We start from the raw sequence: 21,038 nt of genomic DNA on the forward strand, positions 1-21,038 counted from the left end.
CAGATAGAGACACACAATGTCAGAGTAATCCAATGTTGTTGGTACTGAAACTAAAACAAGAATGTCGTGCTTATCAGCTTGTGAAATGCACCACACAGTTGAAACACCAGGATTCATCTTTCACAGATTTTTCACCCCCGTTTGTACGTTGTTAAAGTACACCGCATGAAAGTGGGGGGATGAATAAGCAAATTATGATTTATTTTGAATTCATGGGAAAGTGTCCCTTTCTAAGATGGCGCGCTGGCATATCTATTTATATATATTCATATATATATATATATATATATATATATATATATATATATATATATATATATATATATATATATATATATATATATATATATATATATATATATATATCGATATGTTTTCTAGCAGTGAAGTACTTTTGTGAGGGCCATTTTTTTTTTGAATCAAAAATATTCAAATTCAACTATTATTTGGTGCACTTGCAGACAGCCAAAATGATGCACACTAATTTTAACCTGCTACCCAAAAAAATGTACATTTTTTTTTCCTAATAAGAGGAGAAATATAACCTTAGAGGAAAATATAACCACAAACATTTGTACAACACCTTTAGCATATCAGTATGTGGGATGAAATGATGGAATGGTATGTACGTGTACAGCTCTGGTAATGGGTACATTCGCACCCACCTGCACAAATGTACTTCAAAATGTAACAATCAAAATAAATATGACTTTTTTGTTTTGTTTACTAGGGCATGCATATATAATCTGCATTAGTTTGACCATTTAAAATCAACGATAATAAAAAGGAGATGCTTGGAAATAGCATAAAAATGCCCCAAAAACTTGGAAAAACGTGATTCATAGCGTTACTTTTTACCCCCATTCCCGTTTATGCAAGAAAAATACAGCTTAAATTAATTGGTCAGTTTATTAACAATTCATATTCTGTTGATGAAATATGCATACATACGGAAGTATTTCTGTAGAATCCACCGAAATCACAAAGTTCATCAAAACCGGTGGTGAAAAACGCGTACGTTCGTAATTATTTTGTGTAACCAATTTCTATTTTCAAACTTCCCTATAATAAACAGTTTTACATAAAACATCCGCGCGCGAAATAGTTCTAATCGTTTGATCGTTTATATAAGAAATAAACAACCTATTTTACAATAACGTCTTTTCTGAATTATGCCTTTATAAGAGGGAATTGTTTCACCCGGAGAGAATTGTGTAACGCATCACAAACGTATAACTGAATTCATGTAAACATGTGGTGCGATAAACGATATTCATCCGCCGTGCTTAGGGTATAAATAGAACATGTTGAAGATTTGGTGTTACCAGTAAGTTTATGCAGAGCGTTCGTCACGGACGGAAATGAGGAAAATAATGGGATTTTATTAATCAACGGATAGTTTTGCCGGTAAGTGAATACTTTTACATACATTTTCTATCGATGCGTTAACCTCTTGTTGAGTCACTAAAGAAAATGTGTACTTTGACTGAATCAAAGTTGGGTACCCACGCTAACAATTTTCAATTTCTTAATTTTTTCAGCTTGTTTCTTGTCGCTGCTTTTAGTTGCATATTTTACATTACTCGCCTTCAAATTGGTTTCAATAGTACTTTTTAAATATTCCATGCTCTTGCAAAAGCTTATGTGTATTTCTCGTAATAATTCGAATTATTCAATTTGCATACGTCCGTAGTCACGCCAATATATCGAGCGTCTATGCCGTGTGTTTGTGTAATTATTTCGAGCGTTATTTAATGTAATGATCTTATTTTGAACATTTATTCTCTTTTTCACATTTACTATATTTAAATATTCATTTATAAACATTGAATACATTTCAAATATCAATAAAATTCAATTGCCTTCATCTTATAGGGTAATGTTTAGTTACACCAAGTCATGAGCGTAACACTAAGCTTCATCACTTTGACTTGTAATATCTCTAATTCTGGTGGTGTGCTATGCTTTTTTCTTTTTGGAACATGTACTATACATATAATACTATAAAGTCCCATATAAAATTATGTTTCTAGCAATACTTTAATTTTGCCTTTGAAAGTAACACTCCAATGTCCATTAGTGGAGCTGTACACGCAAAGAAGTCAAACAATGTACTAATAGGATCCATTTTAAGAAGCTGTTCAAGTTAAAACTATTTACAACCCCGGAAGTTTGAAAATAGATGGATGGATGGATGAGATATTATTCACCTCCTTATGTGAATCACAACTGAACTATTTATTCAGAATTCTAAGACGTAACTAGTGCAACAAAACAAGATGTGAACATACGATGGCAAGAGGGCTAGGATTGAATACGTTTTTCTTGTTCCTACTCCTTTGTGGACATTGTCAGGAGAGATTAAAATGTATTTTGTAACTGTATACATGTTCAAAATGAACTTCAAACATGGAAGATCCTGTCACACCATAGGAAGGTTAAACCAGTGTTTGACCTTTTTTGAGCCAAGGTACATTTTTTTCTTGAAAAAATCCAGGGGGACACTATCCCATCCTCGTCGCCATTGTTGTGTGCCAAATGTGTCACTTATTAGCAATCTAAGCTTAATAATACACCAAAATAAAGCTTATTGTCTTTTCCTGCCTTTTATTCCCGCGCTTACTTTTTCCACTTCCAGGTGTCCAACACACAACACATGTCATCATATCCTGTGTCCCCCGCCCTTAAGTTCCCCTTACAATGGTTCCGGTATTGTCCTGTGACCCGAGCAACCAATACATGACAGACACCACCAGCAGAAAATGTTAAAAACGAAACTCAATAGCCTATATTGACAATATAAAGTCCATCCATCCATTTTCTACCGCTTGTCCCTCTCGGGGGCGCTGGAGCCTATCTCAGCTGCATTCGGGCGGAAGGCGGGGTATACCCTGGACAGTCGTTCTCATCAAATACCTGACGCAATTGTTCAATATGACTTCAAACCATAACCATCATTAATTATCTTGTCTCAAAGTGGGCTTAGAAAGCCTGCTGCCACCTACTGGTACGGAAGAGTATTACATGGTTACTCTGCTGATCTCCAGGCAGCACAGTCACTCTACAACGGCACATTGTTTGCGGATTATAATTATTGCTTTGCAAAAAAAATATTTTTCCGATCAATTAGGTGAAATTGCCTAATTTCCCACGGCACACCAAACAATATCTCACGGTACACTAGTGTGCCGCGGCACAGTGGTTGAAAAACACTAAGTTAAACAACATTTTTTTGGTTTACTTTTCTTTACTTTAACATAGAAAAAACAAACCGGAAGTGTTAGCAATGCTGCTAGCAATTCATGTTTGCATTGTTTGCTCATCTTTTCACCCCCTGCTACTAAACGTATAATAAAGTCAATATTGTTGAATAAATACTACACTAAATAAGCTAGAAATATATTACTTTTAAAGATGGCCAATGGACAAAATGAAGTATTTAAGACAGGGGTTTTACAACTTTGGATGCGGCAGTCATTTTGTATGTTAATATGCTAAGCTATCTAAACAAAACAACTTTGCGTAATAGCTGAGGAACCAAATTAGTTTAATAACTAATATTACTAGAGATGTCCGATAATGGCTTTTTTGCCGATATCCGATATTCCGATATTGTCCAACACTTAATTACCGATTCCGATATCAACCAATACCGATATATACAGTCGTGGAATTAACACATTGTTGTGATGCCCCGCTGGATGCATTAAACAATGTAACAAGGTTTTCCAAAATGAATCAACTCAAGTTATGGAAAAAAATGCCAACATGCCATATTTATTATTGAAGTGACAAAATGCATTATTATTTTTAACATGCCTCAAAACAGCAGCTTGGAAATTGGGACATGCTCTCCCTGAGAGAGCATGAGGAGGTTGAGGTGGGCGGGGTTGGGGGTGGGTGGGGGGGTAGGGGGTAGCGTATATTGTAGCATCCCGGAAGAGTTAGTGCTGCAAGGGGGTCGGGGTATTTGTTCTGTTGCGTTTATGTTGTGTTACGGTGCGGATGTTCTCCCGAAATGTGTTTGTCATTCTTGTTTGGTGTGGGTTCACAGTGTGGCGCATATTTGTAACAGTGTTAAAGTTGTTTATACGGCTACCCTCAGTGTGACCTGTATGGCTGTTGACCAAGTATGCCTTGCATTCACTTGTGCGTGTGAAAAGACAGATATTATGTGACTGGGCCGGCACGCAAAGGCAGTGCCTTTAAGGTTTGTTGGCGCTCTGTACTTCTCCCTACATCCGTATACACAGTGGCGTTTTAAAAAGTCGTAAATTTTACTTTTTGAAACCGATATCGATAATTTCCGATATTACATTTTAAAGCATTTATCGGCCGATATTATCGGACATCTCTAAATATTACATATTACTGATTCATTTCGGGTTGTTTTTTTTAACGAGCCTAAAAATTGTCCCCGAGCCTCACTTTGGACATCCTCGTCAAAAGCGTAGGAAGGTTAAACAACCATTCTTTTAGTTTACTTTTCTTTACTTTAACATTAAAAAAAAAACACGGAAGTGTTAGCAATGATGCTAGCTGTTTAATGTTAGCATTGTTTGGCCATCTTTTAACCCCCTCCTACTAAACGTATAATAAAGTCAATATTGTTAAGTAAATAAATACTACACTAAATAAGCTAGAAATGCATTATTTTTAAAGATGGCCAATAGACAAAATGAAGTATTTAAGACAGGGGTTGTCAACTTTGGAAGTGGCAGCGCTGTAGAGGATGTCAATCATCTGTTTGTGGAATGTGAGAGTGTACATGTGTTTAGGGAGGAGATCAGAGATTGGTGTGGAGATGTCCCCGTTCTCTATAGAAGAGATCACATTTGGTATTTTTGTGAACGACTATAACATAGAAATGTTTGTCAACATTATTATGCTCCAGGCAAAAAATTATCTACATAAATGTCAATCTATGAAAGTAAGGCCTACATTTTTCTAATTGGCTTAATGTGTTACAATTATCAATCAAATCTTTGAGAATGATTAAGAGTACAAAAGCCCTTTAATTGATATCCTTGTTAAAAAACATTTAAAGTGATTTAGGTAGCCCTTTATTTTTTCTCTCTCTCATTTTTTAGTATTATTACTCTATCTGTATTTGCTTGTTTTCTTTCCTTGATGTTGAAAGTGCCTCGACTTGTGTGTGAATTATAAATGTATGTTTGTTGTTCAATAAAAAATAAAAAATTTTTAAAAAACTGGATGCAGCAGCCATTTTGTATGTTAATATGCTAAGGCTAAGCTAGGTAGACAAAACAACTTAGTGTTAAAAGGTGAGGAAGCAAACTAGTTTAATAACTAGTATTACATATTACTTGAAAGTAAGGCCTACATTTTCTAATTGGCTTAATGGGTTACAATTATCAATCAAATCTTGGAGAATGATTAAGAGTGCAAACGCCCTTAAATTGATATCCTTGTTAAAAATATTTAAAGTGATACATGTAGCCCTTTTTGTCTTTTTTTCCCCTCATATTTTTTAGTATTATTACTGTCTGCATTTGCTTTTGTTTTCTTTCCTTGATGTTGAAAGTGCCTTGACTTTGGTGTGAATTGTAAATGTATGTTTGCTGTTCAATAAAAAAATAAAAAATATATTAAAAAAACTTTAGATGCAGCAGCCATTTTGTATGTTAATATGCTAAGGCTAAGCTGGATAGACAAAACAACTTAACGTTAAAGCTGAGGAAGCAAACTAGTTTAATAACTAATACTACATATTACTTGAGAGTAAGGCCTACATTTTTTAATTGGCTTAATGGGTTACAATTATCAATCAAATCTTGGAGAATGATTAAGAGTGCAAAAGCCCTTAAATTGATATCCTTGTTTAAAACAATTTTGATTTTGGTAGCCCCCCCTAATTTTTTAGTATTATTACTCTCTGTATTTGCTTTTGTTTTCTGTCCTTGACGTTGAAAGTGCCTTGACTTTTGTGTGAATTATAAATGTATGTTTGTTTGTTCAATAAAAAATAAAGAAAAAAAATTTAAAAATGTAAAAAAAAACTTTGGATGCAGCAGTCATTTTGTATGTTAATATGCTAAGGCTAAGCTAGGTAGACAAAACAACTAAGCGTTAAAGCTGAGGAAGCAAACTAGTTTAATAACTAATATTACATATTACTTGAAAGTAAGGCCTACATTTTCAATTGGCTTAATGGGTTACAATTATCAATCAAATCTTGGAGAATGATTAAGAGTGCAAAAGCCCTTAAATTGATATCCTTGTTAAAAAAAACATTTAAAGTGATATTATATGTAGCCCTTTTTGTCTTTTTTTCCCCTCATATTTTTTACTATTATAACTCTCTGCATTTGCTTTTGTTTTCTTTCCTTGATGTTGAAAGTGCCTTGACTTTGGTGTGAATTATAAATGTATGTTTGCTGTTCAATAAAAAAATAAAAAATATATTAAAAAAACTTTAGATGCAGCAGCCATTTTGTATGTTAATATGCTAAGGCTAAGCTAGATAGACAAAACAACTTAGCGTTAAAGCTGAGGAAGCAAACTAGTTTAATACTACATATTACTTGAGAGTAAGGCCTACATTTTCTAATTGGCTTAATGGGTTACAATTATCAATCAAATCTTGGAGAATGATTAAGAGTGCAAAAGCCCTTAAATTGATATCCTTGTTAAAAACATTTAAAGTGATATTATATGTAGCCCTTTTTGTCTTTTTTTCCCCCCTCATATTTTTTAGTATTATTACTGTCTGCATTTGCTTTTGTTTTCTTTCCTTGATGTTGAAAGTGCCTTGACTTTGGTGTGAATTATAAATGTATGTTTGCTGTTCAATAAAAAAATTAAAAATATATTTAAAAAAACTTTAGATGCAGCAGCCATTTTGTATGTTAATATGCTAAGGCTAAGCTAGATAGACAAAACAACTTAACGTTAAAGCTGAGGAAGCAAACTAGTTTAATAACTAATACTACATATTACTTGAGAGTAAGGCCTACATTTTTAATTGGCTTAAAATTATCAATCAAATCTTGGAGAATGATTAAGAGTGCAAAAGCCCTTAAATTGATATCCTTGTTAAAAACATTTAAAGTGATATTATATGTAGCCCTTTTTATCTTTTCTTTCCCCCTCATATTTTTTTAGTATTATTACTCTCTGTATTCGCTTTTGTTTTCTTTCCTTGATGTTGAAAGTGCCTCGACTTTTGTGTGAATTATAAATGTATGTTTGTTGTTCAATAAAATTAAAAAAATTTAAATTAAAAAAAACTTTAGATGCGGCAGCCATTTTGTATGTTATTTTGCTAAGGCTAAGCTAGGTAAACAAAACAACTTTGCATTATAATTGAGGAAGCAAATGATAACTAATAATTTTTATTGATTTATTTTATTAGCAATGAGCTACCTTATTAGTATTTTAGCGTTCCTTACCGTTGTTGGTGAGGTTGTTTCTTGGCTGAATTGTCTCGTCCGTGACTTCCGGTTCTCCCAGGAGCGCCTCGACCCTCAGAGGCTTCTTCTTGCCGATTACCTGAAACTGAGAGCTGGGCTGCAGGACGCAGACGTCCTTGCCGTCTTTCAGGCAGGAGACCAGCACACACTGCGGGCTGCCGTCCATCGGGAAGCCGAGCAGGGCCAGCTGGCACCGGGGGTCAGAGCAGCACTCCGCCCGGCACTGCTCCGGCTCGGAGATGTCGAACCTCCACGCCAGGTGATGAGCTCCGGCTTCGATGGAGGACGAATTCAGTTCCAGGTGCGGATCGTCGACCTGCTCCCACTCACATGCCCCGACTAGGCCGAGGAAAAGTACTAAACATTTAAGAACTTCCTTCATCTTCTTCCTGGATCCCGAATGGCAATAAAGGTTAAACCAACAATCACAAAATAAAAGCTTGACTTTAAAACGTCTCAACAACAAAATGGAGACAGCGTTCACCACTTCCTGCTTTTAATGACGCAGTGAAGACACCTGCTCGACAGGTAAGATGCCTCTGGCCGCTCCTATCGCAGTGACGTCACGCAGTGGGCGGAACAGTTCTTGGAAAACAAGTCAATTTGGTTTCACTAATTCATTTAATCATCACAAAAACTACATAATTACATTGCTTTTTTTTGTTTTTATAAACCTTTATTTATAATATGCAACATTTACATACAATCAAAGAAATGATAATAATCAAAACAAGTACAGAAACAGTACAAAACTGCGGCAGGGGGTTGTAAACTCAATAAAGTATCTAAAATAGAATGCAAATTATACATATATACGTAACAAAGTGTAAAGCCATAGGCTCACACAAGTTCCGTAAAAAATCCAAATTTGTAGCACAGCATCATAGTTTTAAAGTAAAGTTCTAATTCTTTTTTAAAGGCACAATAAACAGGTCGGGCACTGAGGAACTTACATTTATGAATATACAACTTAGCCAATAGTATAATGAGATTGCAAAGGTAAAATTCATTTTCCAATTATTTTTTTTATACAGTTGTAAAACCATAACTACATTGTTTATTTGCACGTATACTTTAATGGTGACGTTATGAGTGGAGTTATTGCAAAACAATAACAGTGCAATACTTTTTCATAACATGCTCACTACTGCCTAGTTTCTCTTGTTATATTCTTATTTTACTGTTATATTTTTATTCTCATTGTTGCTTTTATTTTTATTCTTATTGTAATATTTTTCTATTTTGTTTCCATTTATTCCCCCATTATTTACCTTTTACTTTTAAATTCGATCTCAATTCTGTTCACTGCTGCTGGAATTTTAATTTTCCTGAGGCAACTCCCCTGAAGGAATCAATAAAGTACTATCTATCTATCTATTGTAACGTTGTGGAGTTTAGCCTGCAGATGCCGCTGCTGCTCCACAGCCAAAATATACACGCAGCGCCAGTAACCCGGCAGGCTTTAGGACCCAGAGAGAGATAAATATAGAGCGAGAGAGAGAGACGCCCTGATGCTGTGTTCAAGGCCACTGGTCCATTCGATGGAAAACGAGCGGCTTTCTTGGTTTGCGGTGGTAAATATTAAAATTTAGACAAAATGAACGATCGGTTAGCAAAAATATGTTCGGTAATAACACTATTTCAGTGATTTATAAAGTATGACTTTGAATATACAACACAGATATTTGAATGTTGGAACTGCCAGTCCAAACTGGTGGTGATGTGAGTATTCCGACTATACTTGAAGGCATCACCAACAACCGCGTGGTCCCCTCCCTGCTGGTCCTCAGTGTGTACGCGCATCACGCACACTGTACATTACTGCTGCTCTTTTTTATTTCTATTATCCTAATTATCTTTTACATTGAAAACCGTGCACCTTTTTTTATACTGTGGAAAAACAGCTTTAGTCGTTACTTTTTATTATTATTATTTTTTTGATACCATCAGTAATTTACTCTCATTAAATTCCATTTATTGCAACTATTTCTTTCAAGCTGGAATTTTTGGAGAAAAAAAGACATTTGAAAGAGAATACTTTGTCCTGCACCATCCTGATGGCAGCCAACCGGGTGGGGCGGCGGGTCAACAAGGTGTGCCACCCTTCGCCGAACCGGGCGGGTGGCGGGGGCAGCGTGGGACGTGAGCCGGGTCACGGCCTGCAGAGACGGCAGGCCAGAGTCACTGTCAAGTACAACCGCAAGGAGCTGCAGAGGAGGCTGGACGTGGAGAAGTGGATCGACTGCGGCCTGGACGAGCTCTACAGGGGCCGGGTGAGTGAGGGATGGAGACCTGGCCAGTCACATGACCTGAAGGACAATTACTGTTTATCTGAGACAAAGTTCCATAGGTTGTGTCACAGGAGCACAACCTATCTCTACAAAAGGCTAATAATCCATCCAGCCATCCATTTTCTACCGCTTGTCCCCTTTTGGGGTCGGGGGTGCTGGAGCCTATCTAATGTGTTTGCTAATTCTACATCAGGGGTCACCAACCTTTTTGAAACCAAGGGCTACTTCTTGGGTACTGATTAATGCGAAGGGCTACCAGTTAGATACACACTTAAATAAATTGCCAGAAATAGCCAATTTGCTCAATTTACCTTTAACTCTGTTATTATTAATAATTAATGATATTTATCTTTGTGGAAACACTGATCATCTTAATGATTTCTCACAATAAATATATATAGAAACAGATAAATATCAATATGCAACACTTTATTTTTATATTTTCTCTAAGTGCACATTTTTAAAATTGAACATTTTCAAATGATCACTTCTAAGACAGTCTTGTGAAATCACAAAATCCCATTTTAACTAGCTAGCCACTAACATTTTTTTAACAAATCATGAATTACTTTGCACCATGTTTGTACAAATAATAACTCATGTAAAATACAAAAGTAAACTCTCAAATTTTTAAATCATGTCACACTTTGAACTGGACACCAAATCTGTTATCTGTTTCTTTGTCAGTTAGTGGGAAGCCTGGCATTGCATGCTGTTAACTAGTGTGTTGTACTCTGGTGTGTAACTTGACACTGCAACTCTGAGTGAGTCTTGCAGATGTGCATCAGTGAGGCGTGTTCTGTGTTTGTTCTTGATGAAGTTCATGTCAGAAAAGGCTGATTCACAAAGATAAGATTTTTCCTCATGGTTTGCGGAACCTTCTTAATCTTTTGGACATATTTTCACAGCAATCTGGCCTTAAGCTTAATTATGATAAATGTAAAATGTTAAGGATCGGAAATTTAAAGGGAACGTCCTTTCGAATGGAATGCAAAGTGCCTGTTTTGTGGACAGATGGACCAGTTAACATACTTGGTGTTGTTGTCCCAGAAAATCTGGAAGATCTAAGCTTAGTAAATTATGATAATCGACTAAGAAAGATGGACAAAATTATGCAATTATGGAAAGGGAAATCCCTAACCTTGTATGGTAAAATGTCTATTGCCAACTCGTTAATTATTCCTCAATTTATTTATTTGTTTTTGTCAATACCAGCTCCATCACAAAACTTTTTTAAGATTTATGAGCGAAGAGTCTTCGATTTTGTCTGGAACGGCAAACCAGAAAAGATTAAAAGAAAGGTTTTGTACAAAGAGTATGAATATGGGGGCCTGAAACTTCTCAACCTTGAAGCTATGTGTCTGTCTTTAAAAGCATCAATTGTTCCAAAGATGTATTTAAACATTGAGTGGTACACAAATGTCCTGTTGGACAAAAAACATGTACTGTATCAAAATAAATTGTATCCTTTTTTACAAGTGATCCCCTCCCAGAGAGTCTGCTGGGAAACATGGCGGGGTTCATAAAGGAAACAATCCACTCATAGTGGTGTTTTCAATTTTATGTGCCAGAAAAAAGAGACGATATTTTGCAGCAGTTAATATGGATGAACTCTAATATTGTAATAGATGAAAAGCCTTTCTTTTGGAAAAATATGTTTGAAAGAGGAATCATTTTTGTCAATGATATTATCAATGAGAATGGTAAAATTATGAAGTATGATGAATTTAGAGCTATGTATGGTGATGCTTGCTCAAGCTTTTCATTTTATCAACTAACTGGAGTAATTGGGAAAAGATGGAAACAAATAATTAATTATGGAACTACTAAATTATTAGTTTGTAAACGTCTAATAAGAAATTCTAGTTGGCAAAAAGGAACTAAAATAAATAGAAAAATATATAATTTTTATTTAATAAAGAAATCTTTGAAGGCTGCCTCATACAACACAAATGGAAAATGGGAGGACTTTTTTGACTGCCCGTTGCCATGGGATGCCATATTCAAACTAATCTATAAAACCACTATCGATGTGCAAAATCGTTATTTTCAAATTAAAATTATTTATAACTTCTTACCCACAGGGAAAATGTTAAAATTATGGAATATGACAGAGTCAGATGATTGCCGATTTTGTTGTCAGGAGCCTGAATCCACCCTGCATTTGTTTTGGTATTGTCATATTGTGTCTTTGTTTTGGGTGGAAGTTGAAAAAATGTGTTTAAGGATTGGTTTGTTTATGAAGCTTAATGTGGTTTCTGTTATTTTAGGAGAGTTCATTGACAACCATGATTTAGTCAATTTAATTATAGTACTCGGTAAAATGTTTATTTTTAAGGCCAAAAACAGATATTCACTTAGTATTACTTTCTTTAAAACATTTATTCAGTATTTTCTAACTTTAGAAAGTTACATGGTTGAAAACGATAATGATGCCAAAAAACATTAAAAAAAAGATGAGAAGTCCTCAAAAAGGCTTATTTTGAAAGTATAATTATGTTTATAGATTATATGATATCTGTTGTTGTGTTCCCTAATTTGAGTGACCTGGACATAATCTGGACTGTACATAAATGCTTATTTTGAAAATGTAATTTTGTTTATAAATTATATGCAATCTGTTGTGTTCCCTAATTTTTTTCTGTGTACATGAATGAAGGTGTGTGTTGCTGAGTCCGACTTGGACATTATCTGGACTGGGCCTGGTTTAAAAAACCCTTTAAACAAATCTAATTTCATTGACAACCTGGTCTGTTGAAGATAAGGCCCTTTTTTAAAAAATAAAATAAAATAAGATAAATAAATAAAAAACATTTTCTTGGATAAAAAAGAAAGTAAAACAATATAAAAATAATTACATAAAAAATAGTAATTAATGAAAATGTTAGTGGACCAGCAGCCTATACAATCATGTGTGCTTCAGGGACTGTGTCCCTTGCAGATGTGTTGTCTATGTTGTGGGAACCAGAATATTGGTAGCAGAAAGAAATAACCCCTTTTGTGTGAGTGGGTGTGGATGAGTGTGCATGGGGGAGGTTGTTTGGGTTGATGCACTGATTGAAAGTGTATGTTATGTTTTTTCTATGTAGATTTCTTTTTTTTTTTTTTGTAGAACAGGCCCGCGGGCGACTCATCTGGTCCTTACGGGCGACCTGGTGCCCGCGGGCACCGCGTTGGTGACCCCTGTTCTACATAGTTACAACAAGTCACCTCCATCTTTGTTTTGATCGGTTGCCATGGCTACAAGCTCGTGCCAGTTTGTTCGAATGTCGATGAACGACGTCTTAACTGTGGCGTCGACATTTGGACAAATGTTTGACGAGGAGTTGTGACACAAAACAACGCTGCCCCCGGTGATGGCGTGTGAAAGTGCATGAGGAAATCTTCCCATTTATTGTGTCAAACCAATCAGAGCGCTGGATTGTTGGGCTCCGCCTTTTTTTAGGTAGCCTCGACAATTGGCGTGATTAAAAAGCGTCATGAAGAAGAACGCTAACGCGCGATGAAAAATAATGCTAACGTGCGATGAAAAATAAAGCTAACGTGCGATGACGAAGAATGCTAACGTGTGATAAAGAATAATGCTATACGTGTGATGAAGAATAATGCTAACGTGTGATGAAGAATAATGCTAACATGTGATGAAGAATAATGCTAACGTGTGATGAAGAATAATGCTAACATGTGATGAAGAAGAATGCTAACGTGTGATAAAGAATAATGCTATACGTGTGATGAAGAATAATGCTAACGTGTGATGAAGAATAATGCTAACATGTGATGAAGAAGAATGCTAACGTGTGATAAAGAATAATGCTATACGTGTGATGAAGAATAATGCTAACGTGTGATGAAGAATAATGCTATACGTGTGATGAAGAATAATGCTATACGTGTGATGAAGAATAATGCTAACGTGTGATGAAGAATAATGCTAACATGTGATGAAGAATAATGCTAACGTGTGATGAAGAATAATGCTAACATGTGATGAAGAATAATGCTAACGTGTGATGAAGAATAATGCTAACATGTGATGAAGAAGAATGCTAATGTGTGATGAAGAAGAATGCTAAAGTGTGATGAAGAATAATGCTAACGCGTGATGAAGAATAATGCTAACGTGTGATGAAGAAGATTAGCATGTAGAAAAATAAATATTCCTATTAGTTGATAGTAAAGTTACACAGTAAGATAGTGTTGATGTTGATGTCAGACTAAATCCAAGTGACAGCACATAAAATGCTGCAGGCTCTCATGTCTTCTTCTGAGAGGAAAACAAGAAGTGATCCTCTCAGGTTTACTTCTGGTTGTCTACTTCTTTTTGTTTGGTTCTGGTTGTTTGGTTCTTGTTTGGTTCTGGTTGTCTACTTTTTGTTTGGTTCTGGTTGTTTACTTATTTTTGATTGGTTCTTGTTTGGTTCTGGTTGTCTACTTCTTTTTGTTTGGTTCTGGTTGTCTACTTCTTTTTGTTTGGTTGTAGTTTGGTTCTGGTTGTCTACTTCTTTTTGTTCGGTTCTTGTTTGGTTGTAGTTTGGTTCTGGTTGTCTACTTTTTGTTTGGTTGTAGTTTGGTTCTGGTTGTCTACTTCTTTTTGTTTGGTTCTGGTTGTCTACTTCTTTTTCTTTAGTTTTTTTTTTGTTCCGGTTGTCTACTTCTTTTTGTTTGGTTCCAGTTTGTTTCTGGTTGTCTACTTTTTGTTTGGTTCTTGTTTGGTTCTTGTTTGGGTCTGGTTGTTTACTTATTTTTGTTTGGTTCTTCTTTGGTTTTGGTTGTCTACCTATTTTTGTTTGGTTCTTCTTTGGTTCTGGTTGTCTACTTCTTTTTGTTCGGTTCTTGTTTGGTTTTTGTTTAGTTCTTGTTTGGTTCTGGTTGTCTACTTTTTGTTTGGTTCTAGTTTTGTTCTTGTTGTCTACTTTTATTTGTTTGGTTCTTGTTTGATTCTGGTTGTTTGGTTCTGGTTGTCTACTTTTTGTTTGGTTCTTGGTTGGTTGTGGTTGTTTGGTTTCTGTTTGGTTCTGATTATTTACTTATTGTTTGGTTCTGGTTGTCTTATTTTTGTTTGGTTCTTGTTGTTTGTTTGATTCTGGTTTGTTTATTTATTTTTGTGTGGGTTCTTGTTGTCTACTTAATTTTGTTTGGTTCTGGTTGTCTACTTTTTGTTTGGTTCTAGTTTTGTTCTTGTTGTCTACTTATTTTTTTTGGTTCTGGTTGTTTGGATTTCTTTGGATCTGGTTGTTTACCTATTTTTGTTTGGTTCTTGTTGTCTACTTTTTGTTTTGGTTCTGGTTGTGTACTTATTTGTGTTTGGTTCTGGTCTTTTTATTTTTCTTTGGTTCTTGTTTGGTTCTGATTGTTTACTAGGGATGTGGGAAAAAATCGATTCGAATTCGAATCGCGATTCTCACGTTGTGCGATTCAGAATCGATTCTCATTTTTAAAAAATCGATTATTTTTTTTATTTGTATTTGTATTTTTTTTAAATTAATCAATCCAACAAAACAATACACAGCAATACCATAACAATGCAATCCAATTCCAAAACCAAACCCGACCCAGCAACACTCAGAACTGCAATAAACAGAGCAATTGAGAGGAGACACAAACACGACACAGAACAATCCAAAAGTAGTGAAACAAAAATGAATATTATCAACAACAGTATCAATATTAGTTACAATTTCAACATAGCAGTAATTAAAAATCCCTCATTGACATTATCATTAGATATTTGTAAAAATTTAAAAAAAGAACAATAGTGTCACAGTGGCTTACACTTGCATTGCATCTCATAAGCTTGACAACACACTGTGTCCAATATTTTCACAAAGATAAAATAAGTCATATTTTTGGTTCATTTAATAGTTAAAAACAAATTTACATTATTGCAATCAGTTGATAAAACATTGTCCTTTACAATTATAAAAGCTTTTTACAAAAATCTACTCTGCTTGCATGTCAGCAGACTGGGGTAGATCCTGCTGAAATCCTATGTATTGAATGAATAGAGAATCCTTTTGAATCGGGAATAAAAAATCGTTTTTGAATCGAGAATCGTGTTGAATTGAAAAAAAAAATCGATTTTGAATCGAATCGTGACCCCAAGAATAGATATTGAATCGAATCGTGGGACACCCAAAGATTCACAGCTCTATTGTTTACCTATTTTTGTTTGGTTGTTTTTGTCTACTTTTTGTTTGGTTCTGGTTGTTTACTTATTTTTGTTCGGTTCTTGTTTTGTTTCTGGTTGTCGATAAATCAATCAAAGTGTATTTATACAGCCCTTAATCACAAGTGTCTCAAAGGGCTGCACAAGCTACAACGACATCCTTGGCTCAGATCCCACATCAGGGCAAGAAAACACTCAACCCAATGGGATACAATGAGAAACCTTGGAGGGGACTGCAGATGTGGAGACCACCCCACCCCCCTGGGCGACCGGTGCAATGGACCTCGAGTGGGTCTAGCATAATAGTGTGGGAGTCCAGTCCATAGTGGGGCCAGCAGGAGATCATCTTGAGTGGAGACAAGTCAGCAGCGCAGAGACGTCCCCATCCCGGGTCCTGACTTTGAACAGCTAGCGTCTGTGGTCACCTAATAACCTCTCCACGCAGGAGAGGGGGGCAGAGCAGAAAAGAAACGGCAGATCAACTGGTCTAAAAAGGGTGTCTATTTAAAGGCTATTGTATACAAATGAGTTTTAAAATGGGACTTAAATGCTTTTACTGAGGTAGCATCTCTAACTGTTCCCGGTAGAACATTCCAGAGTACTGGAGCCCGAATAGAAAACTCTCTATTGCCCGCAGACTTTTTTGGGGCTCTGGGAATCACTAATAAGTTGGAGTTCTTAGAACGCAGATTTCTTGCCGGGACATATGGTACAATACGATCAGCAAGATAGGATGGAGCTAGAGCAATAGTAAAACCTTAAAGTCACATCTTAAGTGCACAGGAAGCCAGTGTAGGTGTATATATATAGATATATATTTATATTTATATATAGGTATAGGCATACATATAGGTATATAAAGGTATATACAGTGTAGGTACACTACAGTTCAAAAGTTTGGGGTCACCCAAACAATTTTGTGGAATAGCCTTCATTTCTAAGAACAAGAATAGACTGTCGAGTTTCAGATGAAAGTTCTCTTTTTCTGGCCATTTTGAGCGTTTAATTGACCCCACAAATGTGATGCTCCAGAAACTCAATCTGCTCAAAGGAAGGTCAGTTTTGTAGCTTCTGTAACGAGCTAAACTGTTTTCAGATGTGTGAACATGATTGCACAAGGGTTTTCTAATAATCAATTAGCCTTCTGAGCCAATGAGCAGACACATTGTACCATTAGAACACTGGAGTGATAGTTGCTGGAAATGGGCCTCTATACACCTATGTAGATATTGCACCAAAAACCAGACATTTGCAGCTAGAATAGTCATTCATCACATTAGCAATGTATAGAATGTATTTCTTTAAAGTTAAGACTAGTTTAAAGTTATCTTCATTGAAAAGTACAGTGCTTTTCCTTCAAAAATAAGGACATTTCAATGTGACCCCAAACTTTTGAACGGTAGTGTATATATGTATATAGGTATACACAGTATAGGCGTAATATGATCAAACTTTCTTGTTCTTGTCAGAAGTCCAGCAGCCGCATTTTGTACCAACTGTAATTTTTTAATGGTAGACTTAGGGAGACACGAAAATATAACGTTACAGTAATCGAGATGAGACGTAACGAACGCATGAATAATGATCTCAGCATATACAAAATTCAGAAAAAAACAGGGGTACTGTTTTTCTATGCTCTGCAAAAAAAACCTGAATATTTTACAATAAAATTTACAATACCTTTATAATTGTTTGGTTGTCAAATGTTAAGGTGGTATTATTAAATAGGTGTATAATTGTTTGGTTGTCAAATGTAATTGTTTGGTTGTCAAATGTTAAGGTGGTATTATTAAATAGGTGTGTAATTGTATGGTTGTCAAATGTTAAGGTGGTATTATTAAATAGATGTGTAATTGTTTGGTTGTCAAATGTTAAGGTGGTATTATCATCATCATCATCATCATTTTTATTTATCTCCTTCATTGATGTGCATCTTTGATAGACAATTATACCACAATTATTCAGTTACACCGTTACACACCAATGCCTGAGAAGGAGCAGGATGAAGAAAAATCTTATATTTTCCTGCCCCCTTCACATAATACATAGTCTTACTTAATGATATGTGAACCAACAATTACATCCAAATATAACGAAAACAAAACAAAACAAAACAAAACAAAAAAACACAAGTGCAAAACTTCATGAAGTACAAACCGAACAAAATACAAAAGAAGTAATATACAGGTACACCTCACAGGATGATACAAAACAAATACAAAACCAGGCAAAAAACAAGTAAATTAATAAATATAAAGCAAAATGTAAACACTTATGGCTGTCCATATGATTTTATTGTTCTGTCTTTATATATTTTTTTCAATTTGAATATATTTTTACAATCTTTTATCTCATTATAAAGAGAATTCCATAGTTTAACCCCCACCACTGATATACACATTTGTTTTAAAGTTGTCCTTGAATACTGATGTTGGAAATGACCTTTTCTTCTATGCTCTTCATTCTCAGAAGTGATGACAAACATTTTTTGTAAATTTGCTGGTAATGTTTTGCTTTTAGCCTTAAACATGACACATAATGTCTGTAACTTTACTAGCTCCTGTAATTTCAATAAACCTGAATTAATGAATAATATGTTAGTGTGTTCTAAGTAATCTACTTTATGAATAATCCTTATAGCTCTTTTCTGTAGTTGATACAATGCCTTTATGTTACTCTTATATGTGTTCCCCCACACTTCCACACAGTAGTTGATATATGGCAATATAAGTGCACAATACAATATACGCATTGCCCTATAATCTAACACATATTTTACCTTATTTAATATAAAAATACTCTTAGACATCTTTTTCCGCAGATGTGCAATATGAGATTTCCATGTCAGACCGTCATCCAGTATCACTCCTAAAAATCTAAGTTCAGAAACCCTTTCAATATCTATTCCATTTATTGACAATTTGATCGTTTCCTCCCTTTTCCTCTTACAAAAAATCATGAACTTTGTTTTTTCTACATTTAATGATAATTTATTGGCATCAAACCATCTCTTAAGTTTAATCATTTCCTGTTCAATAATTTTTGATAATGCTTTTAAGTCGTGTCCCGAACTATAAAAGTTGGTGTCGTCCGCAAATAATACAAATTTCAATAACTTTGATACCTCACATATATCATTAATATATAAAATAAACAATTTTGGTCCCAAAACCGAACCTTGTGGAATTCCACATTCAATCCTCATTTGTTCAGATGTATTACCCATAAAATCCACAAACTCTTGTCTATTATCTAAATAACTTCTTAGCCAGTCTAAAACTACTCCTCTCACACCAAATGAATACAACTTGGACAATAATATAGAATGATCTATAGTATCAAATGCTTTTTTAAGATCGATAAATACCCCTATAGTGTATTTCTTATTATCAGTTGCTGTTGCTATATCCTCAATTATATTCATTACAGCTGAAGCAGTGGATCTATTGGTCCGGAATCCATACTGGCTCTCACTCAACAGCATGTTCTTTTCAATAAAACTATCTAATTTTTTTACAAATATTTTTTCAATTATTTTAGAAAATTGTGACAGTAGTGACACTGGTCTGTAATTAGTGAATCTATGTTTATCTCCCGTTTTAAAGAGTGGAATTACCTTTGCTACCTTCATTTTATTTGGAAAGGTCCCTGTTTGAAAAGAAAGATTAAAAATATAACAAAGAGGTTTGATGATACAGTCAATAGTCTTTTTTACAATTATCATGTCTATACCATCACTGTCTGTTGATGTCTTATTTTTCAGTTTTGTTACCACCGATACAATTTCATTTTCACTAACATCTCCTAGAAGCATGGACTGTAGCACTTTGCTTCCCCCTCTCCATCCACTCTGTATATCTTTATGTTCTCCAATACTCTCTGCCAATTTGGGTCCAACATTCACAAAAAAAGAATTGAATCCGTTTGCCACTTCATTCATATTTGTTATCATCTTATTATCCTCATTGATAAAATGGCTTGGTGGGTTTGTAGGCCCAGATGTTTTTCCTATTACCTTGTTCAGAATATTCCAAGTTCCTTTGATATTGTTTTTATTTTTTTCTAGTAAATTATTATAATATTCTCTTTTTGCTTGTCTCATTATTGTTATCAATTTGTTTTTGTAAACCTTATATTTTGTTTCAGCATCCTTTGTTTTTACTTTTATGAAATCTCTATAAAGTTTGTTTTTCTTTTTACAAGCATTCTGTAGTCCCTTTATAATCCAAGGCTTTTTATTGTAGCTGTCTCTTTGTTTCCATACATTCGGACAATGCTTTTCATACAATGATAAATATATATTAAGAAAAGCCTCATATGCAGCATTTGCTTCTCCCCCATACACCTCATTCCAGTCTGTTTCAAATAAGTCCTTCCTAAACCTATTTATTGCCTCTTCAGTTCTTTTCCTTACATATCTATGAGTTTTTTCCTCCCTCTTTTTATCAATTGGACAGTCATAAGTAAGAAACACAGGTAAGTGGTCACTTATATCATTAATTACTAGTCCACTTTTTATATTATTTTTTATGTCATTTATAAAGATGTGATCAATTAACGTTGCACAATTTGTCGTTATTCTACTGGGTTTGGTGATCAATGGATAAAGCCCTCTACTATATACCACATCCAAGAAGTCTCTTGTTGATTTATTTCTGGGTGAGCTTAGCAGGTCTATGTTATAGTCGCCACACATGACAAATGTTTTATTTTCCTTCACCTTACACAATAATTCTTCCAAACTATCATTAAATGCTTCTACTTTAGACCCAGGTGTCCTATACATACACGTAACAATAACATTTCTCTTCTTTTCTATTTCTACCTCTACAGTTACACATTCAAATAAATCATCAATTACCACTGTCATACATTCCACAGGTCTACATTTCAATTCACAGTCAACAAACAGGGCCACACCTCCTCCCTTCTTGTTTCTTCTACTACAGTGATACAACTCATACCCGTCAATGGAGAAATCGATACCTCTGTCTTTATCGATCCATGTTTCAGAAAGTGCTATTATTTTGAATTTGCCATTTAGAGTCTTCAGGTATTCGTCAATCTTTGAGAAATTTGCATATAAGCTTCTACAGTTGAAATGTATTAAAGAAAATGTATTATCTAAACTAACATTGTCATTGA

General features: G+C 34.8%; 2 protein-coding genes across 2 annotated transcripts in view; one reads left to right on the forward strand and one right to left on the reverse strand.

The window, feature by feature from the left end:
• Positions 1-7,955, reverse strand: part of spint2 (serine peptidase inhibitor, Kunitz type, 2) — a 15,097-nt gene extending 7,142 nt beyond the window's left edge. The window contains exon 1 of the mRNA XM_062060689.1: positions 7,413-7,955. Coding sequence (XP_061916673.1) covers positions 7,413-7,815 — 403 coding nt within the window. The 5' untranslated portion in view covers positions 7,816-7,955. The remainder of the gene's footprint in view (positions 1-7,412) is intronic.
• The window catches only part of ppp1r14ab (protein phosphatase 1, regulatory (inhibitor) subunit 14Ab), a 22,788-nt gene continuing 9,092 nt past the window's right edge, over positions 7,343-21,038 (forward strand). Inside the window, exons 1-2 of the mRNA XM_062060698.1 lie at positions 7,343-7,961; positions 9,431-9,706. Of these exons, the coding sequence (XP_061916682.1) occupies positions 9,491-9,706 (216 nt within the window). The 5' untranslated portion in view covers positions 7,343-7,961; positions 9,431-9,490. The remainder of the gene's footprint in view (positions 7,962-9,430; positions 9,707-21,038) is intronic.

This window comes from Entelurus aequoreus, linkage group LG10 (genome assembly GCF_033978785.1).
Source record: "Entelurus aequoreus isolate RoL-2023_Sb linkage group LG10, RoL_Eaeq_v1.1, whole genome shotgun sequence".
NCBI classification, from domain to species: domain Eukaryota; kingdom Metazoa; phylum Chordata; class Actinopteri; order Syngnathiformes; family Syngnathidae; genus Entelurus; species Entelurus aequoreus.